The 27204-nt window shown below is 38.3% G+C and overlaps 2 protein-coding genes, 1 pseudogene and 1 gene segment (V, D, J or C); all 4 read right to left on the bottom strand.

Annotated features, from left to right (window-relative positions):
• Positions 1-7527: 7527 nt before the first annotated feature.
• Positions 7528-12355, bottom strand: LOC139621460 (immunoglobulin lambda-1 light chain-like; annotated as a pseudogene).
• Positions 12356-13766: 1411 nt separating this feature from the next.
• LOC139621461 (uncharacterized) lies at positions 13767-19560 on the bottom strand. The gene is made up of 4 exons (XM_071477981.1): positions 18791-19560; positions 16767-17075; positions 16560-16634; positions 13767-15944 (listed from the first exon to the last, which is right to left on the bottom strand). Exons 1-4 carry the CDS (start codon positions 18927-18929, stop codon positions 15784-15786), a joined length of 684 nt encoding a protein of 227 aa, XP_071334082.1. The 5' UTR covers positions 18930-19560; the 3' UTR covers positions 13767-15783.
• A 40-nt stretch (positions 19561-19600) lies between these two features.
• On the bottom strand, positions 19601-21608 carry LOC139622218 (T-cell receptor gamma chain V region V108B-like). The segment is given in 3 exon segments: positions 19601-19938; positions 20031-20129; positions 21563-21608. Coding segments are annotated over 3 exon segments (483 nt in total).
• A 1061-nt stretch (positions 21609-22669) lies between these two features.
• Positions 22670-26635, bottom strand: LOC139621464 (immunoglobulin lambda-1 light chain-like). Of its 2 annotated transcripts, none has more exons than XM_071477986.1 (4): positions 26120-26635; positions 24355-24663; positions 24148-24222; positions 22670-23532 (listed from the first exon to the last, which is right to left on the bottom strand). In XM_071477986.1, the coding sequence occupies exons 1-4, from the start codon at positions 26256-26258 to the stop codon at positions 23372-23374; spliced, it is 684 nt and encodes a 227-aa protein (XP_071334087.1). In that variant the 5' UTR covers positions 26259-26635; the 3' UTR covers positions 22670-23371. The 2 variants fall into 2 exon arrangements, with proteins under 2 accessions (XP_071334087.1, XP_071334086.1); XM_071477985.1 differs by having other exon boundaries at positions 24355-24669.
• Positions 26636-27204: the final 569 nt, after the last annotated feature.

Genomic DNA, 27204 nt, shown 5'->3' on the forward strand with positions numbered 1-27204 from the left:
ACAACAGGATTCAAACACACAACCTCACTGTTACAAATCCTCTTCTAGCAGAAGCTCTATGAGGGGTTTGAACTACATGGGCTCAGACACAGAAAATAATCAGATCTGAAGAATTTTCCTCAAACACATTAAATATACACAACAATACTGAGAGCATGAAGACCACCTGTCCTGGATGGTGTAGTGGTCTGAACTCCTGGTTTTCACCTTGATGGTCCAGGTTCAGTTCAAGCTTTGTGAAAGTATCAGGTATTTGCTGTTTAGTTTTTATTTTGAAGTGATGAAGAAATGATTCAAATGCACAACTTCAGTTTCACCAAACCTGCTTTCGATGCAGCTCTCATGCTGAAAACAATCAGGTTTCCCACATGGTCACGTGGTCAGGATTACTGGTTCCTGGACTCGGTTTTTGAAGTAATCTGATTTAATAATCCTCAAAGACCCATTCTGTGATTGTGATTCACCAGCAGAGTCAAGAAGTGTCCAAATCTGGAGATGTGAAAAACAGAGAAGTGAAATTTTAGTTTCACAAGAAAAATACTGACAAACCAACAGTTGAGAGCTGATGTAGCTGAGAAAGTCCTGATAGCTGAGGTGGTTCAGACGCAGGTTTGGTAAAACACAACATGTGAATTCAAATCCTCTCTTCATCACTTGTTGAACAGAGGAAGAAAGAGAAAACAGTGACACCATCCTCTCCTAAAAGAAGACCTGAACCCAGATCAGCTGAGTGAAGACCAGGAGCTCTGACCACCTGAGTCATGAGGTCATGGAGATCTGGATTTACTGATAATGATGAGACAAGCAGCTGTTGCAAACTGATATTTAATGCTGTCTCTTTTAACCAACATCGTTCTATAACTTTAATCACGTGGTTATTATTGTAACCATGACAACGAGGCTCATCGAACCTTCACTTAAAAGTGCTTATTTTAACCCAAACCATGATCTTTCTTTAAACCTAACCAAACATTAACCACAGTGTTGTCACATCATGAAACCAGCAGGTCCTCCAACCTAAATGACCATATAAGTCCTTTGTCCCGACCCACAGATAAACTTGAAGCCAGGAACACACTGGATGTGTGACGTGTGTGTGGCAGCTGCAGAACGTCTTAGAGCGGGTTAGAGCGGAGCCTCGCGGCTGTATGGTGTGATCTAGACTTTTAGCATCTCCTCTATTTTCTCACGTGACGAGCTCCTCCCAGCAAAAACAAACAGAGAAAAGACCTGTTGATGTCATAGTGACATCATAGCAGCAACATTACATAAACCTGACGCCTTTCACTACAGTTGTCTTTGTCTAGTCTGAATCTGAATATAACACACACATGAAAAAATATCAATATATATTTGAAGCATGTGAGCAGCTGCATGTGGAGACTGTGGTGATTTAGAGACATTTTCTGTCAAATGTAAATCAGAAATTAGTTTATAATGAAAACAAATCCAACATTCAAGTCACCTACAAACTCTATGTAGAGAGACAGAGCTGGAAGCAGCAGTGACACAGCAGACACACAGCCGGTGTGAACACACACACACCAGGGGTGAAAGTAAGCCGGTACGGCCCGGTACTGCGTCCCACTAAAAGATTCAGTGGCGTACGCAGTACCAGGGAGAGGGGAGAGCAGCTGCCTGCTAAAGCCCAAATTCAGAACCAGTCACGGCCGCACTTTAGGCAACAAAATAGATCGGCTAGCAATGTGCAGTCTTGAACATCACTTTGTCTGTTTATAAATTGCTCTTAACTCGTTCTGAATTGCTTCTGAACCGTCCGTGCTGTGTTTTGGTCCATGTTGGACGGAACTATTCCTGAAAACTTGTGAGACATGAAACTTGTGTGGTACTGAATTGTGCAGTTATACCGTTAAAGTGTGTTTAATAATTTTTGTGTTGAGCATTTTTTTGGGCGTGGCCTTAAACGGGGTACTGATGACGCACTTGGACCCCCACTTAGCATACCCCGCCCCTAAAGCTGTAACAGTGTTAAAGTGTGGAATGTACCAGCATCAGTGGTTCTCCCGCTCAGTGTTACTGCTGGTTAGCTAAACCTTCCCTCCCAACATGTGTCTTTCCTAGAGGCTGCAATACCAACGGTGTGGTGTCGTTATAATTAGAGAATAATGTATGAATAGATAATCATTGTTATTCACTCATGACGTTTCCCTTCTTTTCATGACCAGAAGGATAGTTCCTCTTCATCCTCTCATCAAATACCCTTTTTCCATTAAAATTAGCAGGTATAGGTATGTATTCTGTTCAGAGTCAGGACACACACAACTGCAGGGAGTGATGTCATCACTGCACTCAGAGCACACACACAGAAGCAGTGGAGGAAGAGTGAGCTGCTAGCCGCCCTGCAAACTGGTGAAAGTTGTGAAAGTGTCGGAGCCTCCGTATGAGATGTTTCGATCTGTGGTTGTGTTTTTAAAACTTTCAGAGCTGCAGCTCACTCTTTCATCATCACGCTCAGTGGAGCCGCAGAGGTTCTGGTGTAACGGCACCGTGCTGGACAGGTGACAGGTGTGTGTCTGTGTCCTCTGAGACACGTTACAGCAGGAAAAGAGGTGAAAATTAATGGATTCACCCGGGTTTTGTGTTTACATCAATGACGATCGGAGCTGATCGCAGCAGGAGCCAATAAATACCCACATCTACTGCAAATTCATTTAACCCGGCTGTGAATGCCGATTAAACCCTTCATCATTACCAACAAAGGCCCGATGTTCGCAGGTCTTAGCAGGTTCTTTGACCAGTGGGAAATGGGCTAGGTTAGCTCCGTGTATAGTCTATACGCTATTTACCGCTTACAGATGCCGCCATCGAAATAGAAAAGGTCCAGGCCATCAGACAATTTAGAGCAATTTGTAATGTGAAAATATATACAACACATGTGTGTGTGTACAATCAATATAGCTGTTGGACGCAGTCATGTTTCCTTTCAGCACAAATTTGTGAGACCGTTAAGAGATGCGGAAGCTCTCCCGACGGTGGGCGTGGTTTCAGTGCCTCCAGCGGACACGCCCCCAGCGTTCCAGAGTTGATAATACTGGTTATTTTTTCACAAGTTTGAAACCTAATTTTATATGTTTTGTAATATTTTTATTCATTCAAATTTGGCAGGGGGTTTAATATGCCATTTTTCTGTGATGTGGCAAACTCAGAGCTCATATGTATTTCTGCTTTACAGAATCTTGAATGTCATTTCATTCATTGCGAAATGTCCCAAATAAAATCAAGAGCAGAATAAGCAGTTGTGTTTCATGTTGTTTCGTTCAATTTCAACAACACAGAGAACAGATTGAACAAGCTGTGTGTGAGCTAACGATCAGGGATTTCACTCTCAGCAGTACGTGACTGCATGGGCGTCTACTTCTTAAACACAGTACTTACTGAGGGGATAGGTGCATTTGATTTATTTTACTGCAACATTTGATTTTTACCAGCAAGAATTTAAAACTACTTTCACCCCTGACACACACACACACACACACACACACACACACGTGTATCTCTGCAGCAGGTCAGTGACGCAGCCGCCACACACACCCAACACAGGCAGTGTGTTCCCGGAGTAAAACCCACTGCTGACACATAAATCAAACTGACCCTTTGATGTTGTGACAGTGCTGTGGTCAACTTGGTTAGTTTAGGTGAAGATCCTGGTTTGGGTTCAAATAAGTACTTTAGTTAACATCACAGGACCTTCATCACCATGGTAACAATAATAAACATGCGGTTCAGGCTAGATGAGCCTCATTACCATGGTTACACCAACAATCAGGTTGAGGTCAGGGAACGATGGTGGTGACGCTTTAAAAAAATCAGCAGTGACTCTGTTGGAGATGAAATGAACAGCGGTCTCCTGTGATAAAGTCCAGTGTTTTGTTGATGAAGTGTAATAACTTTGATCCTCTGACTCTTCATCAAGCGCCATCATGATTTTATTCATTTAGTTCCTTTCATTGTTTTCTCTTCTTCTTGTTTTATTCTTGTGCTTCTGAGTTTCTTCTTTGTCCTCACTGTGTGGAACAACAGGAAACCTGCTCAAATATCTGATCACAATATGAATCAATATCATAGAAAAGTCAAGAAAACGTGTCTGAGCTGGAGGTGAAATATGTCAACCTGGGCTGTGGTTTACTGCTCTCTTCCTGTCACAAACTCCGTTTGACATCTGTTCATCTGTTGGTTTTTGTTCAGGCTGCAGGGATCATTTCTCACTGTGGGGAGCATCCTTCCTACAGGAGCAGTAGTAGGAGGCTGAATGAGAGAGTTTAACTTTGTCTATCTTCAACTCACAGAGGTTCTGTTTTTTAACAGGTGTGAAATCATCTGCCTGAGGATGATTGTAACCTTTGTAAACTTCACCATCACTCTTATCAAAATACAGAATACGTGTGAATGTTTCTCTCTCTTTCTTCTGGTACCAGAATACAAAAGTGCTGTCACACTGGCCAGTTCCTCCACAGCTGAAGGAGACTGATTCACCAACTCTCCTGGTCAATGATAACTGGTCCTGAATCAGCTCTGCTGCCATGGCAACCAGCGCTGTAGAGACACAGACAGGTAGATGAAGGTCAGTGTGACAGTGTTTGTCACAGGTGGACTTTGTTGGCTCCTGATTGGCTGGAAACACTCACCTGAACACAGACAGCACAGAGCAGCAGCTGGGAGGAAAAGCATTTTGTGCAGTGGTGTTTCCTCTGGTGAACCTGGGGAGAAGTGGAGCTCTGATGCAGCTGAGGACAAACAAGGACGAGCTGTGAGATCAGACCAGGGTCACGTGGTTTCTGACGCCTCCTCAAACCTCCCATCAGCCCCTGCTGCCCACAGATGAGGCTGCTGCTGCTGATTGGCGGCTCAGCTGAAGCTGTTGTGTGGTTTTCCTCTGAGTGGGAGGTTTTAAAGGGGAAAGAAAAACCACAAACTCATGAGTTCAACAGTGAAATGTCAGCAACATTAAAGTGTCAAAAGCTTCTATGTTTCAGTGTGTGATTGGTCATACTGTTGATAGTCAGTCTAAAAATCATAAATACATATATCATATATCACAAATATATTTGCAGGTTCTAAGTTTAAACTTGTTGTTTTTCAGTGTTGTTTTAATGCTCTATATCCACTTTTAATTGCAACTTGTATATTAATAGAAAATTAAGCCAAGTCATTATTTACCTGAGAAATATTTTAATGATTATTTAAGGTTTTCTGTCTTTTTGCCTTTTAATACTTTCTGTAGAGTGTCAAATTCATTCAATGTAACATTGTCAATATATTAATAAACATCCTGGTTTTTATTGATATAAATTAGATTTTTAGATCAAATAATTATTTATAATAATTATAATTTTCATGAGGTTTCGTCTGTGACATGGTTCACGCTCCAAACTTATTTTTAAAACATGTTTCAAATGATACAATAAAATTTACTTCAGCGTCTAAACAAGTGGAGAAATCCAAACTTTTCTTTTTTCAAATTCTGGAGAAACCAGATCAGAAAACTCATTTGTGTCGTGTTGGACGGTCCTGACAAACAACCTGTGTCAGTTATGTACAAGCACTTGTTGCCAGTGTCAACTGTAAAGTGACCTTTGGTTGCTAAAGCTCCAAATTCCCATTAAAAACAACCCACAAAGGAGACGTCCAGGCGGGTGGTGTTTGTGGGTCTGTGGGCTCAGTTGAACTCTGTGTGGGTGGAGGGCTCAGTGGAAAAAGTGTCACTAAGAGACAAACTACAGAGAGGGAGGGGGGTTCATGAGTGTGTACAGCAGCAGATATGAATCTGCTCTCAGTGGTTATTAGGACTCAGAAAAAACTGTTGACAACGAATCAACACTTCCTTTCCTGCAGCAGACGGGCTGTGTGGGTTTCTGCTCTGCAGCCGACGTTAAATCTCCTTCATTCTGATCAGGTCCCATTTTATCAGCTGTCACTGATTCTAACAGTGTTTTCAGTCTTCAGAGCGTTCACACGAGACTAATTACAAACTGAAGTCTCAACATGAGAGTATGGAGAATAAAACTGTCATTGTGTAAACCTCTAACACATTAGGGGAGTTAGTCATGATTATTCATTCACTAAAACCCAAGGTAATGAATTTAGTGGTATTATAGGAAATGTTACATTATGATTTGTTCATTTTATAATTCATATTTTCATTTATTTGTTGTTGTTATTTTAACATGAAATTATCAGTTATTTTTCACGTGAAGCACATTGCTAATCAATCAAATTAATCATTAATTCAATGAAATTTACATTTCACAGAGTGTAAATTGAAACCATGAGAGATTTTTCAACACTGAGACCCTGACTGTAAATTTAAAAATAAAAAAAGTCAATTTGTGCTGATTAATCTGACCAATAAACCACAAACCACACAGAGACAGAAACACAAACACACTGAGACAAACACATCATGTTGTTGTTCTCTTCTTGAGGCAGAACTACAGCGGCCATGTTGGTTCACCTCAGCTCTCATTATTTCAGTTAGTTACAGTTGATAAAAAACAAAAGCTGTTGTCAGACGAGTCTGTACATCTCAATCAATTCACCTCATGAACCCACTGACCCACTGACCTCTGGTGAATTACATTCAAGCTTCAGTTGTTATCAGTGTAGCTGTCAACTACACTGATGTTTTGTGTTTGGGGCTCTAGAAGCTGTTAAAACACTTGGTTTAAACACTGATAAAAAACTGAAGGTGTCATTCTGCTGCTTTAGCTTCAGTCGGTGTGGAGAAGATACACAACTGCTTATGGGTAAATTGAATGACGTCGGCCTCAGCACGTAAAAGGTTAAGTGTTTGGTCAGGTTTTCTCTTAATGGAAAACAATACTATGGTTATTTAAATATTATTTACAGAGATGACACAATGATGATACTGAAATGCCTCTGTGTCCTAAATGTTTAGTGATTCATAGTTTTATTTTTATATTTCAAAAATGTCTCATGTGTAGCATGTTTAGAAAACAGGTTTTGAGTGTATTGTGTCTGTGTTATATATTACTATACAACATGTTTTATTTTTTCAAAGAGTGAATATAACTTGTGTCTTTGTGAAGCATTTTGTGATTTCAGTCTTGAAAAGTATTAGATAAATATAATTCTTAGTTTACTTAACTTCGGTATTTAGAGTAAAGTTTGATTATTTTTTATAACTGTAGTGTAAATAACAGTGTCATCAGCGTAGAGTTTTACATCCACACTGACACAATGATAAAAGATCATTAATATACAACCTGCACTGAACCTCAAGGTACAGCCACACCAACGTTGTATTAAATAACGACAAATTTGTGTTTGCTTATCTTTCTTAGTGTTGTTGTGCTTGTTTGGCTCTGTGCCACTGTTCATATCATCCTTTGCCTTTGTTCTGTACACTGTGTGAAAGTAGAGTAAGAGCTATTTACACCCAGAATCAATTACACATAAGTGTCAGTGTAAATAGTCAATATAACTTTTCATTTGTCTGATGATTTACTCTGACGTCAAAAGGTAATGTTAAAAAACATTTTAACAATCCATAAACACTGTGATTATTTATTCATTGAAACAGTAACACTGAAAGAATTTGACAACAATTTCTTTGTCAGGTTAAAATGTATTAAAATGAAAAACAAGACGAGAAAAAATTACATGAACAATAACATATCTACCAAGCAGCTAATGATTCAACCTCATTTTCTGTTATTAAACAAGTCACCATTAAAAGTGGTAATAAAATACAGCATCGATATAACATAATACTAAATAATGTACATTTAAAAAGTGAAAATATATGTGTATATATGTTTTTATATTTTTAGACTGACTGTATTTAACCTTTGAATAAAAAAACACATTTCACTTAAATTTCTGAACAGTGATCAAAGAGATAAATGAGATGAAGTGATGGTGAGAAAAGGCGAGCAGAAAACAGTCAGTCAGCATGTGTGCCGTTGGTGGACGGTCCCTTGTTCCTGAGGATCATCAGCAGAGAGAGTCCACAGCAGGACACCAGACTCTTCACTATCAGCACTGTGTACAGCAGACAGAGCAGCTTCACCCTGCACTGAGGCTGGAGAGGATCCAGGGGACCCACTGCAACAGAAAAGGATTCAAAAAGAAATCAGTCAGTGCTCTGCTCCTCTGCTCTCTTTGACAGCGTCTCCACATGATGCTGACTCTCTGCTCAACAGAGTCACCAAGCCTTCATCACCTTCTTCTGTCAAGTGTTTATGACAATTCAAATCACTCCAGGATCAAATGGAAAATCCAGCTATATAAAGAAACAGGTTGTTATGAGCTTGAAATTGGATTCATTGATTTTCTTTTTGCTGCCACTTGGGGACAGAAGAACTCAACAACAAGCTAAATAAAGTCATCTATGACCTTTGACCTTACACACAGTCATTAGATTCATTCTTAATGTAGAAATATGAATGAGTTTAGCTTTAAGATACAGTCCCTAAAGTTGTTGTAGCTCCCTCAAAGCCCCACATTTAGTATAGTGCCCCCAACACGTGTTATTAGTCAGGATGGTGCAGTGAAAGCTCTGTGACTGGGGTTTGTTGTGCTGTTGGACACTCTAACACAATCAGGGAGTGTATGTTTCAATCCTTCAGTGATGAGCAGGAAGTGAACAGACTGATATGCAGCCCTAACTGCAGCAGAACATTGGAGCTGTCCATGCAGAGAGGCAGCAGGTGATCTTACAGGGAGCTTGCTGCAGAGCTGCCGGGTGTGCTGGCTCTCTCTCTGGAGGACAGGAGGCTGCTGGAGCTGGAACCTCTGAAACACAAGAGGAGTCAAATGTTTGGAGCTGCAGTGAGAAATGTCAGTGCTCTGCTCCTCTGCTCTCTTTGACAGCGTCTCCACATGAAGCTGAATCACTGCTCAACACAGTCAGCAAGCCTTCATCACCTTGTTGTGTTGGGGCCTCCACCGTTCCCCCCTCATGCTTGACGTAGCAGCTGTATTTATATGTGCTGTTCTCTGGCTGATGGATCAGCAAGATGGCGGCGGAGCGTCCCGACTCTGTGAGCTCCAGCTGCTCTCCCTCAGCAGGGGGCAGCTCCTCCAGAGGACCACCCTCCTTCTTTCTTTTCCAGGAGAACTGGACCCGAGGAGGAAACATGGCTGAGGCCAGACACAGCAGGGAGCTCTTCCCCTCCAGGTGGGCTCTGGGTGCTGCTGGGTACACGCTCACCACGGGCTTCACTACCTGCTCATCTGAAGATTGACAGCAGCAACAAGCAGCACAGACACACATTCACACAGTCAACAGCAGCTTCCAGCACTGCACTGCATTCAGTCTGATCCTGGAAACTACATGGACTCTGATCACTCAACTACTCATCCATACAGCACAAAGGTCCCCACATATACTGGATTCACCTTCACATATATTTACTGAGCTATAGATCATGGCTATATATTATGTATATCATCAGAGAAAGATCAAGTTCAAGAAAGTCAAAGATGGAAACACTGTTGAAATTCTTTATATTCATGTTTCACTTTTATGAATCATAAGCTATGAATAAATGGTGCATTATAGTATTTGTATATTTAAAAATATTGAATTATCCAAGTATCCAAGTTTATCTTTAACAAAAATGCATATTTTCTATTATTTGAAATACAATGATAGTCATAAGATATACAGTATTAACCAGATATTTCACTTTCAGAATAACATTACAAGATTTTATGGCTGATAAATATAAAGAACAAAAAATATTTATCATGATATATTCTGACAATATATATAATTAAAAATACATTGTGCATGTATTTTTGATTTTTTGCTTATTTAAATAGAATATTGATCAATATCTTATGATTACAATATTTACTCAGACAATTTTAGATCAATTCTACATCAAACTAAAAACATGTTTAAGTGAAAGAAATATTTACAGTCATATAAATAACAGTTATTACCACCTAACTAGTAAAATAAAAAACAATATAGACTAATTTTATTAAAAGAATTCATATTAAAAGAATTTAAAATTTTTTTTTTTTTCTTTGATATATTTTGCTAATTTACACACATTTGCCATGATATAAAGTATGTTAACATTCATTTGATGAACAAATTAAACATTAGAGAAATTATATTTACTGAGAATTACTGTAAGATATACTGTGGAAGTATAGATCTATAGTTTATATCATCCTGCATGATATATTATATCCATAGAAAATCTATATGCCAGTCTATTAGTTAATTGAACCTTTCCTCATAATTAATATTATACCGTCTGTTTAAATATTAAATATAATGTTTTAAAATACATATATTTTTCCTCATATTAAGTGTTTGTTTTTGTTGTTGTTAAAATGAATATTTCAAATAAAATACATTTATCATCAGACAACAACTGTATTCATTTACTGTATTTTCCAGCATCAACCTTTCTGAGTGAATCTGAAGAATCCTGCTCATCACTGAAATTCACTTTGATTAACTGGACATTTTGTACAAAAAGTCAACTGAGCAGGAAAATCCTCCACAGTCCTTCATGTACAAGTCAATTGATTTGAGCAGAGAGAAGAGAGGAAAGAAAAGCAGCTGATGATTCATGAAGCAGCAGCTGATGAGAATCCACAATGCACTTACAATATCACACTTTTTGGACTCTTCAAAACCTTTTGAGCTCCAGCAGAAATAAAGAATTCCTTCTGCTGTGCAGTGAGATTTAAACATCTTTTCACTAATGATTGAACTTTTTCATTGAACAACGGCTGCATCAGGAACTTTGTACTAACTATGAACAAACTAACATGTAAAGTCTGAATCAGCAGAAACTGACTGAAAACACATTTTCACCTTCTTCAATAAAACAACTGAAGGAAAATAAATGTTTGTTCTTACCTGTTACATAAAGTTTAGTTCCAGAGCCAAAGATGAGGTAGTAGTCTGCTCCCACAGTGAAAGAGACTGATACAAAAACCTGTCTGCTGTTGAATGTGTCAGCTGAGGTGAACGAGTCCACATTATGAACCAGGATCATATTTCAGCTCCATCATGTGTTTCTCTAATGTTCAGATCAACATGACTGTCTCTTCTTCTCTTTTCTTTTTTGCTCACACTCAAATATCTCAACAAATATTCCCATTTCAACTGCTTCAGACGTTCATGGTCCCCTTAGGATGAACTGGAATAACTTTGCTGATCATCTGACTTTTCATCACATTGACAATTGTAAAGATGTTTGTAAGGGATGCTGGACCTAAACACAGGAGACCTCTGTTAGTTTCCTGTTTCCGTTCTATAACCTTAATCACGTGGTTATTATTGTAACCATGACGACGAGCATCATCTAAACTTCAAAGTGCTTATTTTACCCCAAACCAAGTCCTCCAACTAACCCAACCCTAACCCTAAAGGTCCTCCAACCTAAATGACCATATAAGTCCTTTGTCCCCTCCCTCTGATTAGACCCATGGGAGTGTTTCCTGAATTGTCACCACTACAGCTCCAGGAGAGACGCCACAGATAAACTTAAGGACAGGAACACACTGGATGTGTGACATGTGTGTGCACATCACATGATCTAGAGGTTCAATATTTCACCTATTTTTCTCACATGACAAGCTTCAACCTGCTCTCTACTGCTCTCTTCCTGTCACAAACTCTGTTTGACATCTGTTCATCTGTTGGTTTTTGTTCAGGCTGCAGGGATCATTTCTCACTGTGGGGAGCATCCTTATAACATGAGCAGTAGTAGGAGGCTGAATGAGAGAGTTTAACTTTGTCTATCTTCATCTTTCTGAGGATGACCGTACCTTGAGTCTATGTTTCCATTATTCTTGTTAATATCAGGTATGACTGTAAATGTTTCTGTCTCTTTCTTCTGGTACCAGAATACATAAGCACTGTCACACTGGTCAGTTCCTCCACAGCTGAAGGAGACTGATCCACCAACTCTCCTGGTCAATGATAACTGGTCCTGAATCAGCTCTGCTGCCATGGCAACCAGCGCTGTAGAGACACAGACAGGTAGATGAAGGTCAGTGTGACAGTGTTTGTCACAGGTGGACTTTGTTGGCTCCTGATTGGCTGGAAACACTCACCTGAACACAGACAGCACAGAGCAGCAGCTGGGAGGAAAAGCATTTTGTGCAGTGGTGTTTCCTCTGGTGAACCTGGGGAGAAGTGGAGCTCTGATGCAGCTGAGGACAAACAAGGACGAGCTGTGAGATCAGACCAGGGCCACGTGGTTTCTGACGCCTCCTCAAACCTCCCATCAGCCCCTGCTGCCCACAGATGAGGCTGCTGCTGCTGATTGGCGGCTCAGCTGAAGCTGTTGTGTGGTTTTCCTCTGAGTGGGAGGTTTTAAAGGGGAAAGAAAAACCACAAACTCATGAGTTGAACAATGAAATGATCATTTCATGGCAGCAACATTAAAGTGTCAAAAGCTTCTATGTTTCAGTGTGTGATTGGTCAAACTGAGACCTTCAGTCTCCAACATGTTGTTTGTGTTCAGTCTTCAAATGTCTGCTGCTGAAGAAGCAGATGAAGGTGACTGTCAGCCTGCAGAGGGGAGTCATTTATTATTTCATCTGTTCATCTTTGGTTTATTCTCATTATTTTCATCTATTCTCTAAATGTTCCCAGACTTCTCTGTTTCTCTGAACTGATGGAGTGAAAAGCTTCTTGGTCTTGATGCTCTCTTGATGCTCTGTGCAGGTTCCTCCACTAAGAGCATCTGCGGTTTGGTCGGTTCAACTCCCAACCAGTCCAACCCTTTCCTGCATGTTGTTCCCCCTCTCTGCCTCTGTCACTCTCTACTGTCCTGTCTAATAAAGACAAAAATGCCAAAAAATTATCTTAAAAGGACAAGAAATTCTGGGTCACCCAGATGCACAAACACAACAACACAATCATGTTCCCACAAACACATTCGGGTTGGTGGTGAATTTAGTAACACACACTGTCATCTGTTGTTGAACAGCTGTGATGGAAACACAAAAGTACAAATCCACAGAGCTCCTCAGCTGAGATTTTAACCCTTAAAGTCCCTTCAGTTTATTTCATTCACTTCAATAATGTTTTCTCTGACTCTGCTCTGTATCCTGTACACGGTGCTGATAGTCAGTCTAAAAATCATATATACATATATCATATATCACACATATATTTGCAGGTTCTCGGTTTAAACTCTCTTCTTTTTTCAGTGTTGTTTTAATGCTCTATATCCACTTTTAATTGCAACTTGTATATTAATAGAAAAGTAAGCTGAATCATTAGTTATCTGGTAAATATTTTATTGATTATTGGATATTTTCTTTGTTTTTATTGCCTTTTAATACTTTCTTTAGAGTGTCAAATTCATTCAATGTAACATAGTCAATATATGAATAAACATCCTGGTTTTTATTGATATATATTGATTTTGATTTTTAGATCAAATAATTGGAAACAGACTCTTGACTATCTTGGTCATATATATTGACACCTACAAGTAATTTGACTATGGCTGTAAACAGCTCTCAGTAAACTTTAATGAAGCTGCAGCAGCAAATGTAGAGAACGATACAAATGTAAGCAAACAGTCTGTGGCATGATTCACACTCCAAACTTATTTTTAAATCATGTTTAAAATGATATAATACAATTTACTTCATGAGTGTGTACAGCAGCAGATATGAATCTGCTCTCAGTGGTTATTAGCACTCAGAAAAAACTGTTGACAACGAATCAACACTTCCTTTCCTGCAGCAGACGGGCTGTGTGGGTTTCTGCTCTGCAGCCGACGTTAAAGCTCCTTCGTTCTGATCAGGTCCCATTTTATCAGCTGTCACTGATTCTAACAGTGTTTTCAGTCTTCAGAGCGTTCACACGAGACTAAATACAAACTGAAGTCTCAACATGAGAGTATGGAGAATAAAACTGTCATTGTGTAAATCTCTAACATATTAGGAGAGTTCGTCATGATTATTCATTCACTAAAACCCAAGGTAATGAATTTAGTGGTATTATAGGAAATGTTACATTATGATTTGTTCATTTTATAATTTATATTTTCATTAATTTGTTGTTATTTTAACCTGAAATTATCAGTTGTTTTTCACATGAAGCACATTTTGAAAATCAATACATTAATTATTAATTCAATTAAATTTACATTTCACAGAATTTAAATTGAAACCATGAGAGATTTTTCATCACTGAGTCTCTGACTGTAAATTTAAAAATAAAAAAAGTCCATTTGTTCTGATTAATCTGACCAATAAACCACAAACCACACAGAGACAGAAACACAAACACACTGAGACAAACACATCATGTTGTTGTTCTCTTCTTGAGGCAGAACTAGAGCGGCCATGTTGGTTCACCTCAGCTCTCGTTATTTCAGTTAGTTACAGTTGATAAAAAACAAAAGCTGTTGTCAGACGAGTCTGTACATCTCAATCAATTCACCTCATGAACCCACTGACCCACTGACCTCTGGTGAATTACATTCAAGCTTCAGTTGTTATCAGTGTAGCTGTCAACTACACTGATGTTTTGTGTTTTGGGCTCTAGAAGCTGTTAAAACACTTGGTTTAAACACTGATAAAAAACTGAAGGTGTCATTGTGCTGCTTTAGCTTCAGTCGGTGTAGATAAGATACACAACTGCTTATGGGTAAATTGAATGACGTCGGCCTCAGCACGTAAAAGTTTAAGTGTTGGGTCAGGTTTTCTCTTAATGGAAAACAATACTATGGTTATTTAAATATTATTTATAGAGATGACACAATGATGATACTGAAATGCCTCTGTGTCCTAAATGTTTAGTGATTCATAGTTTTATTTTTAAATTTAAAAAAATTCTCCTTTTTAGCATGTTTCAAAAACAGGTTTTGAGTGTATTGTGTCTGTGTTATATATTACTATACAACATGTTTTATTTTTTCAAAGTGTGTATAACTTGTGTCTTTGTGAAGCATTTTGTGATTCCAGTCTTGAAACGTGTTAGATAAATATAATTATATATATAAATATAATATAAATATAATAAGTTTGATTATTTTTTATACCTGGAGTGTAAACAACAGTGTCATCAGCATAGAGTTTTACACACACCCTGACACAAAGATAAAAGATCATTAATATACAACCTAAATGCTCAGGGGAACCAGCACTGAACCTCAAGGTAAAGCCACACCTACTTGTTTGTATTAAATAGTGACAAATTTGTGTTTGCTTATCTTTCTTAGTGTTGTTGTGCTTGTTTGGCTCTTTGCCACTGTTCATATCATCCTTTGCCTTTATTCTGGACACTGTGTGAGTAGAGTAGAGTAAGAGCTATTTACACTCAGAGTCAAGCTACACATAGGTGTCAGTGTAAATAGTCAATATAACTTTTCATTTTTCTGATGATTTACTCTGAAGCCAAATGGAAATTTTAAAAAATAATCCAAAAATACTGTGATTATTTATTTCTTGAAACAATAACACTGAAAGAATTTGACAAAAATTCCATTGTCAGGTTCAAATGTATTAAAATGAAAAACAAGACAAGAAAATATAACATGAAAAATCACATATCTACCAAGCAGCTAATTATTCAGCTACATTTTCTATTATTAAACAAGTCACCATTAAAAATGGTAATGAAATACAGCATCGACATAACATAATACTAAATAATATACATTTAAAAAGTGAAAATATATGTGTATATATATTTGACTGTATTTAACCTTTGAATAAAAAAACACATTTGAATTAAATTTCTGAACAGTGATCAAAGAGATAATTGAGATGAAGTGATGGTGAGAAAAGGCGAGCAGAAAACAGTCAGTCAGCATGTGTGCAGTTGGTGGACGGTCCCTTGTTCCTGAGGCTCATCAGCAGAGAGAGTCCACAGCAGTACACCAGACTCTTCACTATCAGCACTGTGTACAGCAGACAGAGCAGCTTCACCCTGCACTGAGGCTGGAGAGGATCCAGGGGACCCACTGCAACAGAAAAGGATTCAAAAAGAAATCAGTCAGTGCTCTGCTCCTCTGCTCTCTTTGACAGCGTCTCCACATGAAGCTGAATCACTGCTCAACACAGTCACCAAGCCTTCACCACCTTCTTCTGTCAAGTGTTTATGACAATTCAAATCACTCCAGGATCAAATGGAAAGTCCAGATAGAAAAAGACACAGGTTGTTATGAGCTTGAAATTGGATTCACTGATTTTCTTTTTGCAGCCACTTGGGGTCAGAAGAACTCAACAACAAGCTAAATAAAGTCATCTCTGACCTTTGACCTTACACACAGTCATTAGATTCATTCTTAATGTAGAAATATGAATGAGTGGAGCTTTAAGATACAGTCCCTAAAGTTGTTGTAGCTCCCTCAAAGCCCCACATTTAGTATAGTGCCCCCAACACGTGTTATTAGTCAGGATGGTGCAGTGAAAGCTCTGTGACTGGGGTTTGTTGTGCTGTTGGACACTCTAACACAATCAGGGAGTGTATGTTTCAATGCTTCAGTGATGAGCAGGAAGTGAACAGACTGATATGCAGCCCTAACTGCAGCAGAACATTGGAGCTGTCCATGCAGAGAGGCAGCAGGTGATCTTACAGGGAGCTTGCTGCAGAGCTGCCGGGTGTGCTGGCTCTCTCTCTGGAGGACAGGAGGCTGCTGGAGCTGGAACCTCTGAAACACAAGAGGAGTCAAATGTTTGGAGCTGCAGTGAGAAATGTCAGTGCTCTGCTCCTCTGCTCTCTTTGACAGCGTCTCCACATGAAGCTGAATCACTGCTCAACACAGTCACCAAGCCTTCATCACCTTGTTGTGTTGGGGCCTCCATCGTTCCCCCCTCGTGCTTGACGTAGCAGCTGTATTTATATGTGCTGTTCTCTGGCTGATGGATCAGCAAGATGGCGGCGGAGCGTCCCGACTCTGTGAGCTCCAGCTGCTCTCCCTCAGCAGGGGGCAGCTCCTCCAGAGGACCACCCTCCTTCTGTCTTTTCCAGGAGAACTGGACCCGAGGAGGAAACATGGTTGAGGCCAGACACAGCAGGGAGCTCTTCCCCTCCAGGTGGGCTCTGGGTGCTGCTGGGTACACGCTCACCACGGGCTTCACTACCTGCTCATCTGAAGATTGACAGCAGCAACAAGCAGCACAGACACACATTCACACAGTCAACAGCAGCTTCCAGCACTGCACTGCATTCAGTCTGATCCTGGAAACTACATGGACTCTGATCACTCAACTACTCATCCATACAGCACAAAGGTCCCCACATATACTGGATTCACCTTCACATATATTTACTGAGCTATAGATCATGGTTATATATTATGTATATCATCAGAGAAAGATCAAGTTCAAGAAAGTCAACGATGGAAACACTGTTTAAATTCTTTATATTCATGTTTCACTTTTATAAATCATAAGCTCAGAATAAATGTGTCATTATAGTATTTACAAGATTTAATTATACAGGTATCCAAGTATATCTTTAACAAAAATACATATTCACTCTTATTTGAAATACAATGACAGTCATAAGATATACAGTATTAACCAAATACTTCATTTTAAGAATAACATTACATGATTTTATGACTGGTATAAAGAACAAAAAACTAAAACTAAACTAAACTAAACTAAAACAAAATTTATCATGATATATTCTGACAATATATTTTTAAATAAAAAATACAGTGTGCATATTTTTTTAATTTTTCTTATACCTACAGAGGTTTAGGTATATTTTTTGGTTACATAAATAGAAAAAAAATATTAAATATTAAATGTATCATCCATTGATGATTATCTTATGATTAAAATATTTACTTAGACTATTTTAGAGAAATTCTACATCAAACTAAAAACATATTTAAGTGAAAGACATATTTACAGTCATATAAATAACAGTTATTACCACCAAACTAGTAAAATAAATTTAAAAAATATGTAGACCAATTATATTCAACGGTTTCCAAAAATATTTCACATTGTCGTTGATATATTCTGCAAATATAGACACATTTGCCATTATATAAAGTGAGGTTACATTCATTAGATGAACAAATTAAACATTATACAAATTATATTTAACGTGGATTACTTTGGAAGTATAGATCTATAGTTTATATCATCCTGCATGATATATTATATCCATAGAAAATCTTTATGTCAGTCTATTATTAATTAAACCTTTCCTCATAATTATTTCACATTATATCATCTGAATGAATATTAAATGTAATGTTGTACATTGCATATATTTTTCCTCAGATTAAGTGTTTGTTTTTGTTGTTGTTAAAATGAATATTTCATATAAAATACATTTATCATCAGACAACAACTGTATTCATTTACTGTATTTTCCAGCATCAACCTGTCTGAGTGAATCTGAAGAATCCTGCTCATCACTGAAATTCACTTTGATTAACTGGACATTTTGTACAAAAAGTCAACTGAGCAGGAAAATCCTCCACAGTCCTTCATGTACAAGTCAATTGATTTGAGCAGAGAGAAGAGAGGAAAGAAAAGCAGTCTGATGATTCATGAAGCAGCAGCTGATGAGAATCCACAATGCACTTACAATATCACACTTTTTGGACTCTTCAAAACCTTTTGAGCTCCAGCAGAAATAAAGAATTCCTTCTGCTGTGCAGTGAGATTTAAACATCTTTTCACTAATGATTGAACTTTTTCATTGAACAACGGCTGCATCAGGAACTTTGTACTAACTATGAACAAACTAACATGTAAAGTCTGAAGCAGCAGAAACTGACTGAAAACACATTTTCTACTTCTTCAATAAAACAACTGAAGGAAAATAAATGTTTGTTCTTACCTGTTACATACAGTTTAGCTCCAGAGCCAAAGATGAGGTAGTACCATCCTCCCACAGTGAAAGAGACTGATACAAAAACCTGTCTGCTGTTGAATGTGTCAGCTGAGGTGAACGAGTCCACATTATGAACCAGGATCATATTTCAGCTCCATCATGTGTTTCTCTAATGTTCAGATCAACATGACTGTCTCTTCTTCTCTTTTCTTTTTTCTTCACACTCAAATATCTCAACAAATATTCCCATTTCAACTGCTTCAGACGTTCATGGTCCCCTCAGGATGAACTGGAATCACTTTGCTGATCCTCTGACTTTTCATCACATTGACAATTGTAAAGATGTTTGTAAGGGATGCTGGACCTAAACACAGGAGACCTCTGTTAGTTTCCTGTTTCCGTTCTATAACCTTAACTACGTAATTATTATTGTAACCATGACGACGAGCATCATCTAAACTTAAAAGTGCTTATTTTACCCCAAACCAAGTCCTCCAACTAACCCAACCCTGACCCTACAAGTCCTCCAACCTAAATGACCATATAAGTCCTTTGTCCCCTCCCTCTGATTAGACCCATGGGAGTGTTTCCTGAATTGACGCCACTACAGCTCCAGGAGAGACACCACAGATAAACTTAAGGACAGGAACACGCTGGATGTGTGACATGTGCGTGCACATCACGTGATCTAGAGGTTCAATATTTTATCTATTTTTCTCATGTGACGAGCTTCAACCTGCTCTCTACTGCTCTCTTCCTGTCACAAACACTGTTTGACATTTGTTCATCTGTTGGTTTTTGTTCAGGCTGCAGGGATCATTTCTCACTGTGGGGAGCAAACTTATAACAGGAGCAGTAGTAGGAGGCTGAATGAGAGAGTTTAACTTTGTCTATCTTCAGCTCCCAGCCGTTCTGTTCATTAACAGATGTGAAATCATCTTTCTGAGGATGACCGTAGCTTGAGTCTATGTTTCCATTATTCTTGTTAATATCAAGTATGACTGTGAATGTTTCTGTCTCTTTCTTCTGGTACCAGAATACAAAAGAGTTGCTACACTGGTCAGTTCGTCCACAGCTGAAGGAGACTGATTCACCAACTCTCCTGGTCAATGATAACTGGTCCTGAATCAGCTCTGCTGCCATGGCAACCAGCGCTGTAGAGACACAGACAGGTAGATGAAGGTCAGTGTGACAGTGTTTGTCACAGGTGGACTTTGTTGGCTCCTGATTGGCTGGAAACACTCACCTGAACACAGACAGCACAGAGCAGCAGCTGGGAGGAAAAGCATTTTGTGCAGTGGTGTTTCCTCTGGTGAACCTGGGGAGAAGTGGAGCTCTGATGCAGCTGAGGACAAACAAGGACGAGCTGTGAGATCAGACCAGGACCACGTGGTTTCTGACGCCTCCTCAAACCTCCCATCAGCCCCTGCTGCCCACAGATGAGGCTGCTGCTGCTGATTGGCGGCTCAGCTGAAGCTGTTGTGTGGTTTTCCTCTGAGTGGGAGGTTTTAAAGGGGAAACAAAAACCACAAACTCATGAGTTCAACAGTGAAATGATCATTTCATGGCAGCAACATTAAAGTGTCACAAGCTTCTATGTTTCAGTGTGTGATTGTTCAAACTGTTGATAGTTGGTCTAAAAATCATAAATACATATATCATATATCACAAATATATTTGCAGGTTCTAGGTTTAAACTTGTTGTTTTTCAGTGTTGTTTTAATGCTCTATATCCACTTTTAATTGCAACTTGTATATTAATAGAAAATTAAGCCAAGTCATTATTTATCTGAGAAATATTTTATTGATTATTTAATGTCTTCTGTCTTTTTGCCTTTTAATACTTTCTGTAGAGTGTCAAATTCATCCAATGTAACATTGTCAATATATTAATGAACATCCTGTTTTTTATTGATATAAATTAGATTTTTAGATCAATAATTATTTATAATAATTATAATTTTCATGAGGTTTTATCTGTGACATGATTCACACTCCAAACTTATTTTTAAAACATGTTTAAAACACAATACAATAAAATTTACTTCAGCGTCTAAACAAGTGGAGAAATTCAAACTATTCTTTGTTCAAACTCTGGAGACATCAGATCAGAAAACTCATTTGTGTCGTGTTGGATGGTCCTGACAAACAACCTGTGTCAGTTATGTACAAGCACTTGTTGGCAGTGTCAACTGTAAAGTGACCTTTGGTTGCTAAAGCTCCAAATTCCCATTAAAAACATCCCACGAAGGAGACGTCCAGGCGGGTGGTGTTTGTGGGTCTGTGGGCTCAGTTGAACTCTGTGTGGGTGGAGGACTCAGTGGAAGAAAGTGTCACTAAGAGACAAACTACTGAAGTCTCAACATGAGAGTATGGAGAATAAAACTCTCATTGTGTAAACCTCTAACATATTAGGGGAGTTAGTCATGATTATTCATTCACTAAAACCCAAGGTAATGAATTTAGTGGTATTATAGGAAATGTTATAGTATGATTTGTTCATTTTATAATTCATAGTCTCATTAATTTGTTGTTGTTATTTTAACATGAAATTATCTGTTATTTTTCACATGAAGCACATTTTGCTAAACAGTCAAATTAATTGTTAATTCAATGAAATTTACATTTCACGGGGTGTAAATTGAAACCATGAGAGATTTTTCAACACTGAGTCCCTGACTGTAAATTTAAAATAAAAAAAGTCAATTTGTTCTGATTAATCTGACCAACAAACCACAAACCACACAGAGACAGAAACACAAACACACTGAGACAAACACATCATGTTGTTGTTCTCTTCTTGAGGCAGAACTACAGCGGCCATGTTGTTCCACCTCAGCTCTCATTATTTCAGTAAGTTACAGTTGATAAAAAACAAAAGCTGTTGTCAGACGAGTCTGTACATCTCAATCAATTCACCTCATGAACCCACTGACCCACTGCCCTCTGGTGAATTACATTCAAGCTTCAGTTGTTATCAGTGTAGCTGTCTGTGCTTCACTCACACTGGTCGTTATGTGGCTCAAGATTTATGTTTATTCTCTTCTGAGTCAGAAACACAGCTACACAGATGTGTTGTGTATTGGGCTGTGGAAGCTGTTAAAACACTTGGTTTAAACACTGATAAAAAACTGAAGGTGTTGTTGTTCTGCTTTAGTCAGTGTAGAGAAGATACACAACTCCTGATGGGTAAATTTAATGAAGTCGGCCACAGAATGTAAAAGTGTTTGGTCAGGTTTTCTCTTTATGGAAAAATATGGTTATGTACATCTTAGTTATAGAGATGACACAATGATGCCACTGAAATGCCTCTGTGTCCTAAATGTTAGTGATTCTTGACACTTTAACAACAGTTTCTTCAGCTTGACTCCAAATTGTAGCATAATACAAGACATCAGGACATGTGGGAAAGGATCTTAGCGTGCATAAACATTTTACAACATCCATACAAAGAAAATTTATATTTATCTCTTCTTCTCATATTTAATATGTTTCAAAAGCAGGTTTTGAGTGTATTGTATCTATGTTATATATTACTATACAGCATGTTTTATTTTTTCAAAGTGTTTTTATAACGTGTGGTTGTTTGTGAAACAGTTTGTGATTCTGTCTTGCAGCATGTTAGATCAATGTAATTCTTAGTTTACTGATATTTTGTATTAAGATTAAAGTTGTAATTGCGTCATTGAGTAAAACACACACAACATGTTACCAACATTTAAACTTCAGCTCCGACTGTTCAAGCTGCTATTTGATCATTTTTATAACAACTGTAGTTTCACAGGAGCTTGATTTGCTGATTGTTCATGTGTGTAAACAACAGTGTCATCAGCGTAGAGTTTTACATCCACACTGACACAATGATAAAGGATGATGAATATGCAACCTAAATGATCAGTGGACCCAACAGTGAATCTGGAGGTAGATCCACACCTACTTGTTTGTATTAAATATCTAAATATTTACCATATGTTAGCTCATGTTTCTTAGTGTTGTGCTTTTTTGGTTCTGTGCCTATATTCATATCATCCTGTACCATTTTTCTGGACAGTCTGTGAAAGTAGAGTAAGAGCTACTTACACCCAGAATCAAGTGACATGTAGGGGTCAGTGTAAATAGTCAATATAGTTTTTTATTTTTCTGATGATAAACTCCAAAGCCAAATGAAAAAAAAGATCTTAATAAAACCATAAACACTGTGATTTTTTTATTTAATGAAAGAGTAACACTGAAAGAATTTGACAAAAATTTCATTGTCAGGTTAAAATGTATTAAAATGAAAAAGAAGAAGAGAAAAAAATTACATGAACAATAACATATCTACCAAGCAGCTAATGATTCAACTTCATTTTCTATTATTAAACAAGTCACCATTAAAAGTGGTAATAAAATACAGCATCGACATAACATAATACTAAATAATATACATTTTAAAAGTGAAAATATATGTGTATCTATGTTTTTATATTTTTAGACTGACTGTATTTAACCTTTGAATAAAAAAACGCATTTGACTTAAATTTCTGAACAGTGATCAAAGAGATAATTGAGATGAAGTGATGGTGAGAAAAGGCGAGCAGAAAACAGTCAGTCAGCATGTGTGCCGTTGGTGGACGGTCCCTTGTTCCTGAGGATCATCAGCAGAGAGAGGCCACAGCAGGACACCAGACTCTTCACTATCAGCACTGTGTACAGCAGACAGAGCAGCTTCACCCTGCACTGAGGCTGGAGAGGATCCAGGGGACCCACTGCAACAGAAAAGGATTCAAAAAGAAATCAGTCAGTGCTCTGCTCCTCTGCTCTCTTTGACAGCGTCTCCACATGAAGCTGAATCTCTGCTCAACACAGTCACCAAGCCTTCACCACCTTCTTCTGTCAAGTGTTTATGACAATTCAAATCACTCCAGGATCAAATGGAAAGTCCGGATAGAAAAAGACACAGGTTGTTATGAGCTTGAAGTTGGATTCACTGATTTTCTTTTTGCAGCCACTTGGGGTCAGAAGAACTCAACAACAAGCTAAATAAAGTCATCTCTGACCTTTGACCTTACACACAGTCATTAGATTCATTCTTAATGTAGAAATATGAATGAGTGGAGCTTTAAGATAAAGTCCCTAAAGTTGTTGTAGCTCCCTCAAAGCCCCACATTTAGTATGGTGCCCCCAACACATGTTATTAGTCAGGATGGTGCAGTGAAAGCTCTGTGACTGGGGTTTGTTGTGCTGTTGGACACTCTAACACAATCAGGGAGTGTATGTTTCAATCCTTCAGTGATGAGCAGGAAGTGAACAGACTGATGTGCAGCCCTAACTGCAGCAGAACATTGGAGCTGTCCATGCAGAGAGGCAGCAGGTGATCTTACAGGGAGCTTGCTGCAGAGCTGCCGGGTGTGCTGGCTCTCTCTCTGGAGGACAGGAGGCTGCTGGAGCTGGAACCTCTGAAACACAAGAGGAGTCAAATGTTTGGAGCTGCAGTGAGAAATGTCAGTGCTCTGCTCCTCTGCTCTCTTTGACAGCGTCTCCACATGAAGCTGAATCACTGCTCAACACAGTCACCAAGCCTTCATCACCTTGTTGTGTCGGGGCCTCCACCGTTCCCCCCTCGTGCTTGACGTAGCAGTTGTATTTATATGTGCTGTTCTCTGGCTGATGGATCAGCAAGATGGCGGCGGAGCGTCCCGACTCTGAGAGCTCCAGCTGCTCTCCCTCAGCAGGGGGCAGCTCCTCCAGAGGACCACCCTCCTTCTGTCTTTTCCAGGAGAACTGGACCCGAGGAGGAAACATGGCTGAGGCCAGACACAGCAGGGAGCTCTTCCCCTCCAGGTGGGCTCTGGGTGCTGCTGGGTACACGCTCACCACGGGCTTCACTACCTGCTCATCTGAAGCTTGACAGCAGCAACAAGCAGCACAGACACACATTCACACAGTCAACAGCAGCTTCCAGCACTGCACTGCATTCAGTCTGATCCTGGAAACTACATGGACTCTGATCACTCAACTACTCATCCATACAGCACAAAGGTCCCCACATATACTGGATTCACCTTCACATATATTTACTGAGCTATAGATCATGGTTATATATTATGTATATCATCAGAGAAAGATCAAGTTCAAGAAAGTCAAAGATGGAAACACTGTTTAAATTCTTTATATTCATGTTTCACTTTTATAAATCATGAGCTCAGAATAAATGTGGCATTATAGTATTTGTATATTTACAATATTTAAGTATACAGGTATCCAAGTATATCTTTAACAAAAATACATATTCACTATTATTTGAAATACAATGACAGTCATAAGATATACAGTATTAACCAAATACTTCATTTTAAGAATAACATTACATGATTTTATGACTGGTATGAGGAACAAAAAACTAAAACTAAACTAAACTAAAACAAAATTTATCATGATATATTCTGATAATATATATAATTAAAAATACAGTGTGAATATTTTTTTGATTTTTCTTATACCTACAGAGGTTTAGGTATATATTTTATTAAACATTATACAAATTATATTTAACGTGAATTACTTTGGAAGTATAGATCTATAGTTTATATCATCCTACATTATATATTATATCCATAGAAAATCTTTATGTCAGTCTATTATTAATTAAACCTTTACTCATAATTATTTCATATTATATCATCTGAATGAATATTAAATGTAATGTTGTACATTGCATATATTTTTCCTCATATTAAGTGTTTGTTTTTGTTGTTGTTAAAATGAATATTTCATATAGAATACGTTTATCATCAGACAACAACTGAATTAATTTACTGTGTTTTCCAGCATAAACTTTTGAAATATAATTTCCAATCAATGAAAATAAGATTGAAAAACATGTAACTCTGAAGAACCAGAGTGAATCTGAAGAATCCTGCTCATCACTGAAATTCACTTTGATTAACTGGACATTTTGTACAAAAAGTCAACTGAGCAGGAAAATCCTCCACAGTCCTTCATGTACAAGTCAATTGATTTGAGCAGAGAGAAGAGAGGAAAGAAAAGCAGCTGATGATTCATGAAGCAGCAGCTGATGAGAATCCACAATGCACTTACAATATCACACTTTTTGGACTCTTCAAAACCTTTTGAGCTCCAGCAGAAATAAAGAATTCCTTCTGCTGTGCAGTGAGATTTAAACATCTTTTCACTAATGATTGAACCTTTTCATTGAACAACGGCTGCATCAGGAACTTTGTACTAACTGTGAACAAACTAACATGTAAAGTCTGAAGCAGCAGAAACTGACTGAAAACACATTTTCTACTTCTTCAATAAAACAACTGAAGGAAAATAAATGTTTGTTCTTACCTGTTACATACAGTTTAGCTCCAGAGCCAAAGATGAAGTAACCATATCCTCCCACAGTGAAAGAGACTGATACAAAAACCTGTCTGCTGTTGAATGTGTCAGCTGAGGTGAACGAGTCCACATTATGAACCAGGATCATATTTCAGCTCCATCATGTGTTTCTCTAATGTTCAGATCAACATGACTGTCTCTTCTTCTCTTTTCTTTTCTGTTCACACTCAAATATCTCAACAAATATTCCCATTTCAACATGGTTCAGACGTTCATGGTCCCCTCAGGATGAACTGGAATAACTTTGCTGATCCTCTGATTTTTCATCACATTGACAATTGTAAAGATGTTTGTAAGGGATGCTGGACCTAAACACAGGAGACCTCTGTTAGTCCCCACCCTCTGATTAGACCCATGGGAGTGTTTCCTGAATTGACGCCACTACAGCTCCAGGAGAGACACCACAAATAAACTTAAGGACAGGAACAAACTGGTTGTGTGACATGTGCGTGCACATCACATGATCTACAGCCTTTCACTACAGTTGTCTTTGTCTCGTCTGAATCTGAATATGACACAGACATGAAAAAATATCAATATATATTTGAAGCATGTGAGCAGCTGCATGTGGAGACTGTTGTGATTTATAGACATTTTCTGTCAAAAATAAATCAGAAATTAATTTATAAAGAAAACAAATCCAACATTCAAGTCACCTACAAACTCTGTGTAGAGAGACAGAGCTGGAAGCAGCAGTGACACAGCAGACACACAGCCGGTGTGAACACACACCAGGGGTGTGCCCTAAAGCTGTAACGGTTTAAAAGTCTGGAATGTACCAGCATCAGTGGTTCTCCCGCTCAGTGTTACTGCTGGTTAGCTAAACCTTCCCTCCCAACATGTGTCTTTCCTAGAGGCTGCAATACCAACGGTGTGATGTTATTATAATTAGAGAATAATGTATGAATAGATAATCATTGTTATTCACTCATGACGTTTCCCTTCTTTTCATGACCAGAAGGATAGTTCCTCTTCATCCTCTCATCAAATACCCTTTTTCCACTAAAATTAGCGGGTATAGGTATATATTCTGT

This window comes from Trachinotus anak, unplaced genomic scaffold (genome assembly GCF_046630095.1).
Source record: "Trachinotus anak isolate AG129_WGS33_773 ecotype Australia unplaced genomic scaffold, CSIRO_AGI_Tana_v1 ptg000005l, whole genome shotgun sequence".
NCBI classification, from domain to species: Eukaryota; Metazoa; Chordata; class Actinopteri; order Carangiformes; family Carangidae; genus Trachinotus; species Trachinotus anak.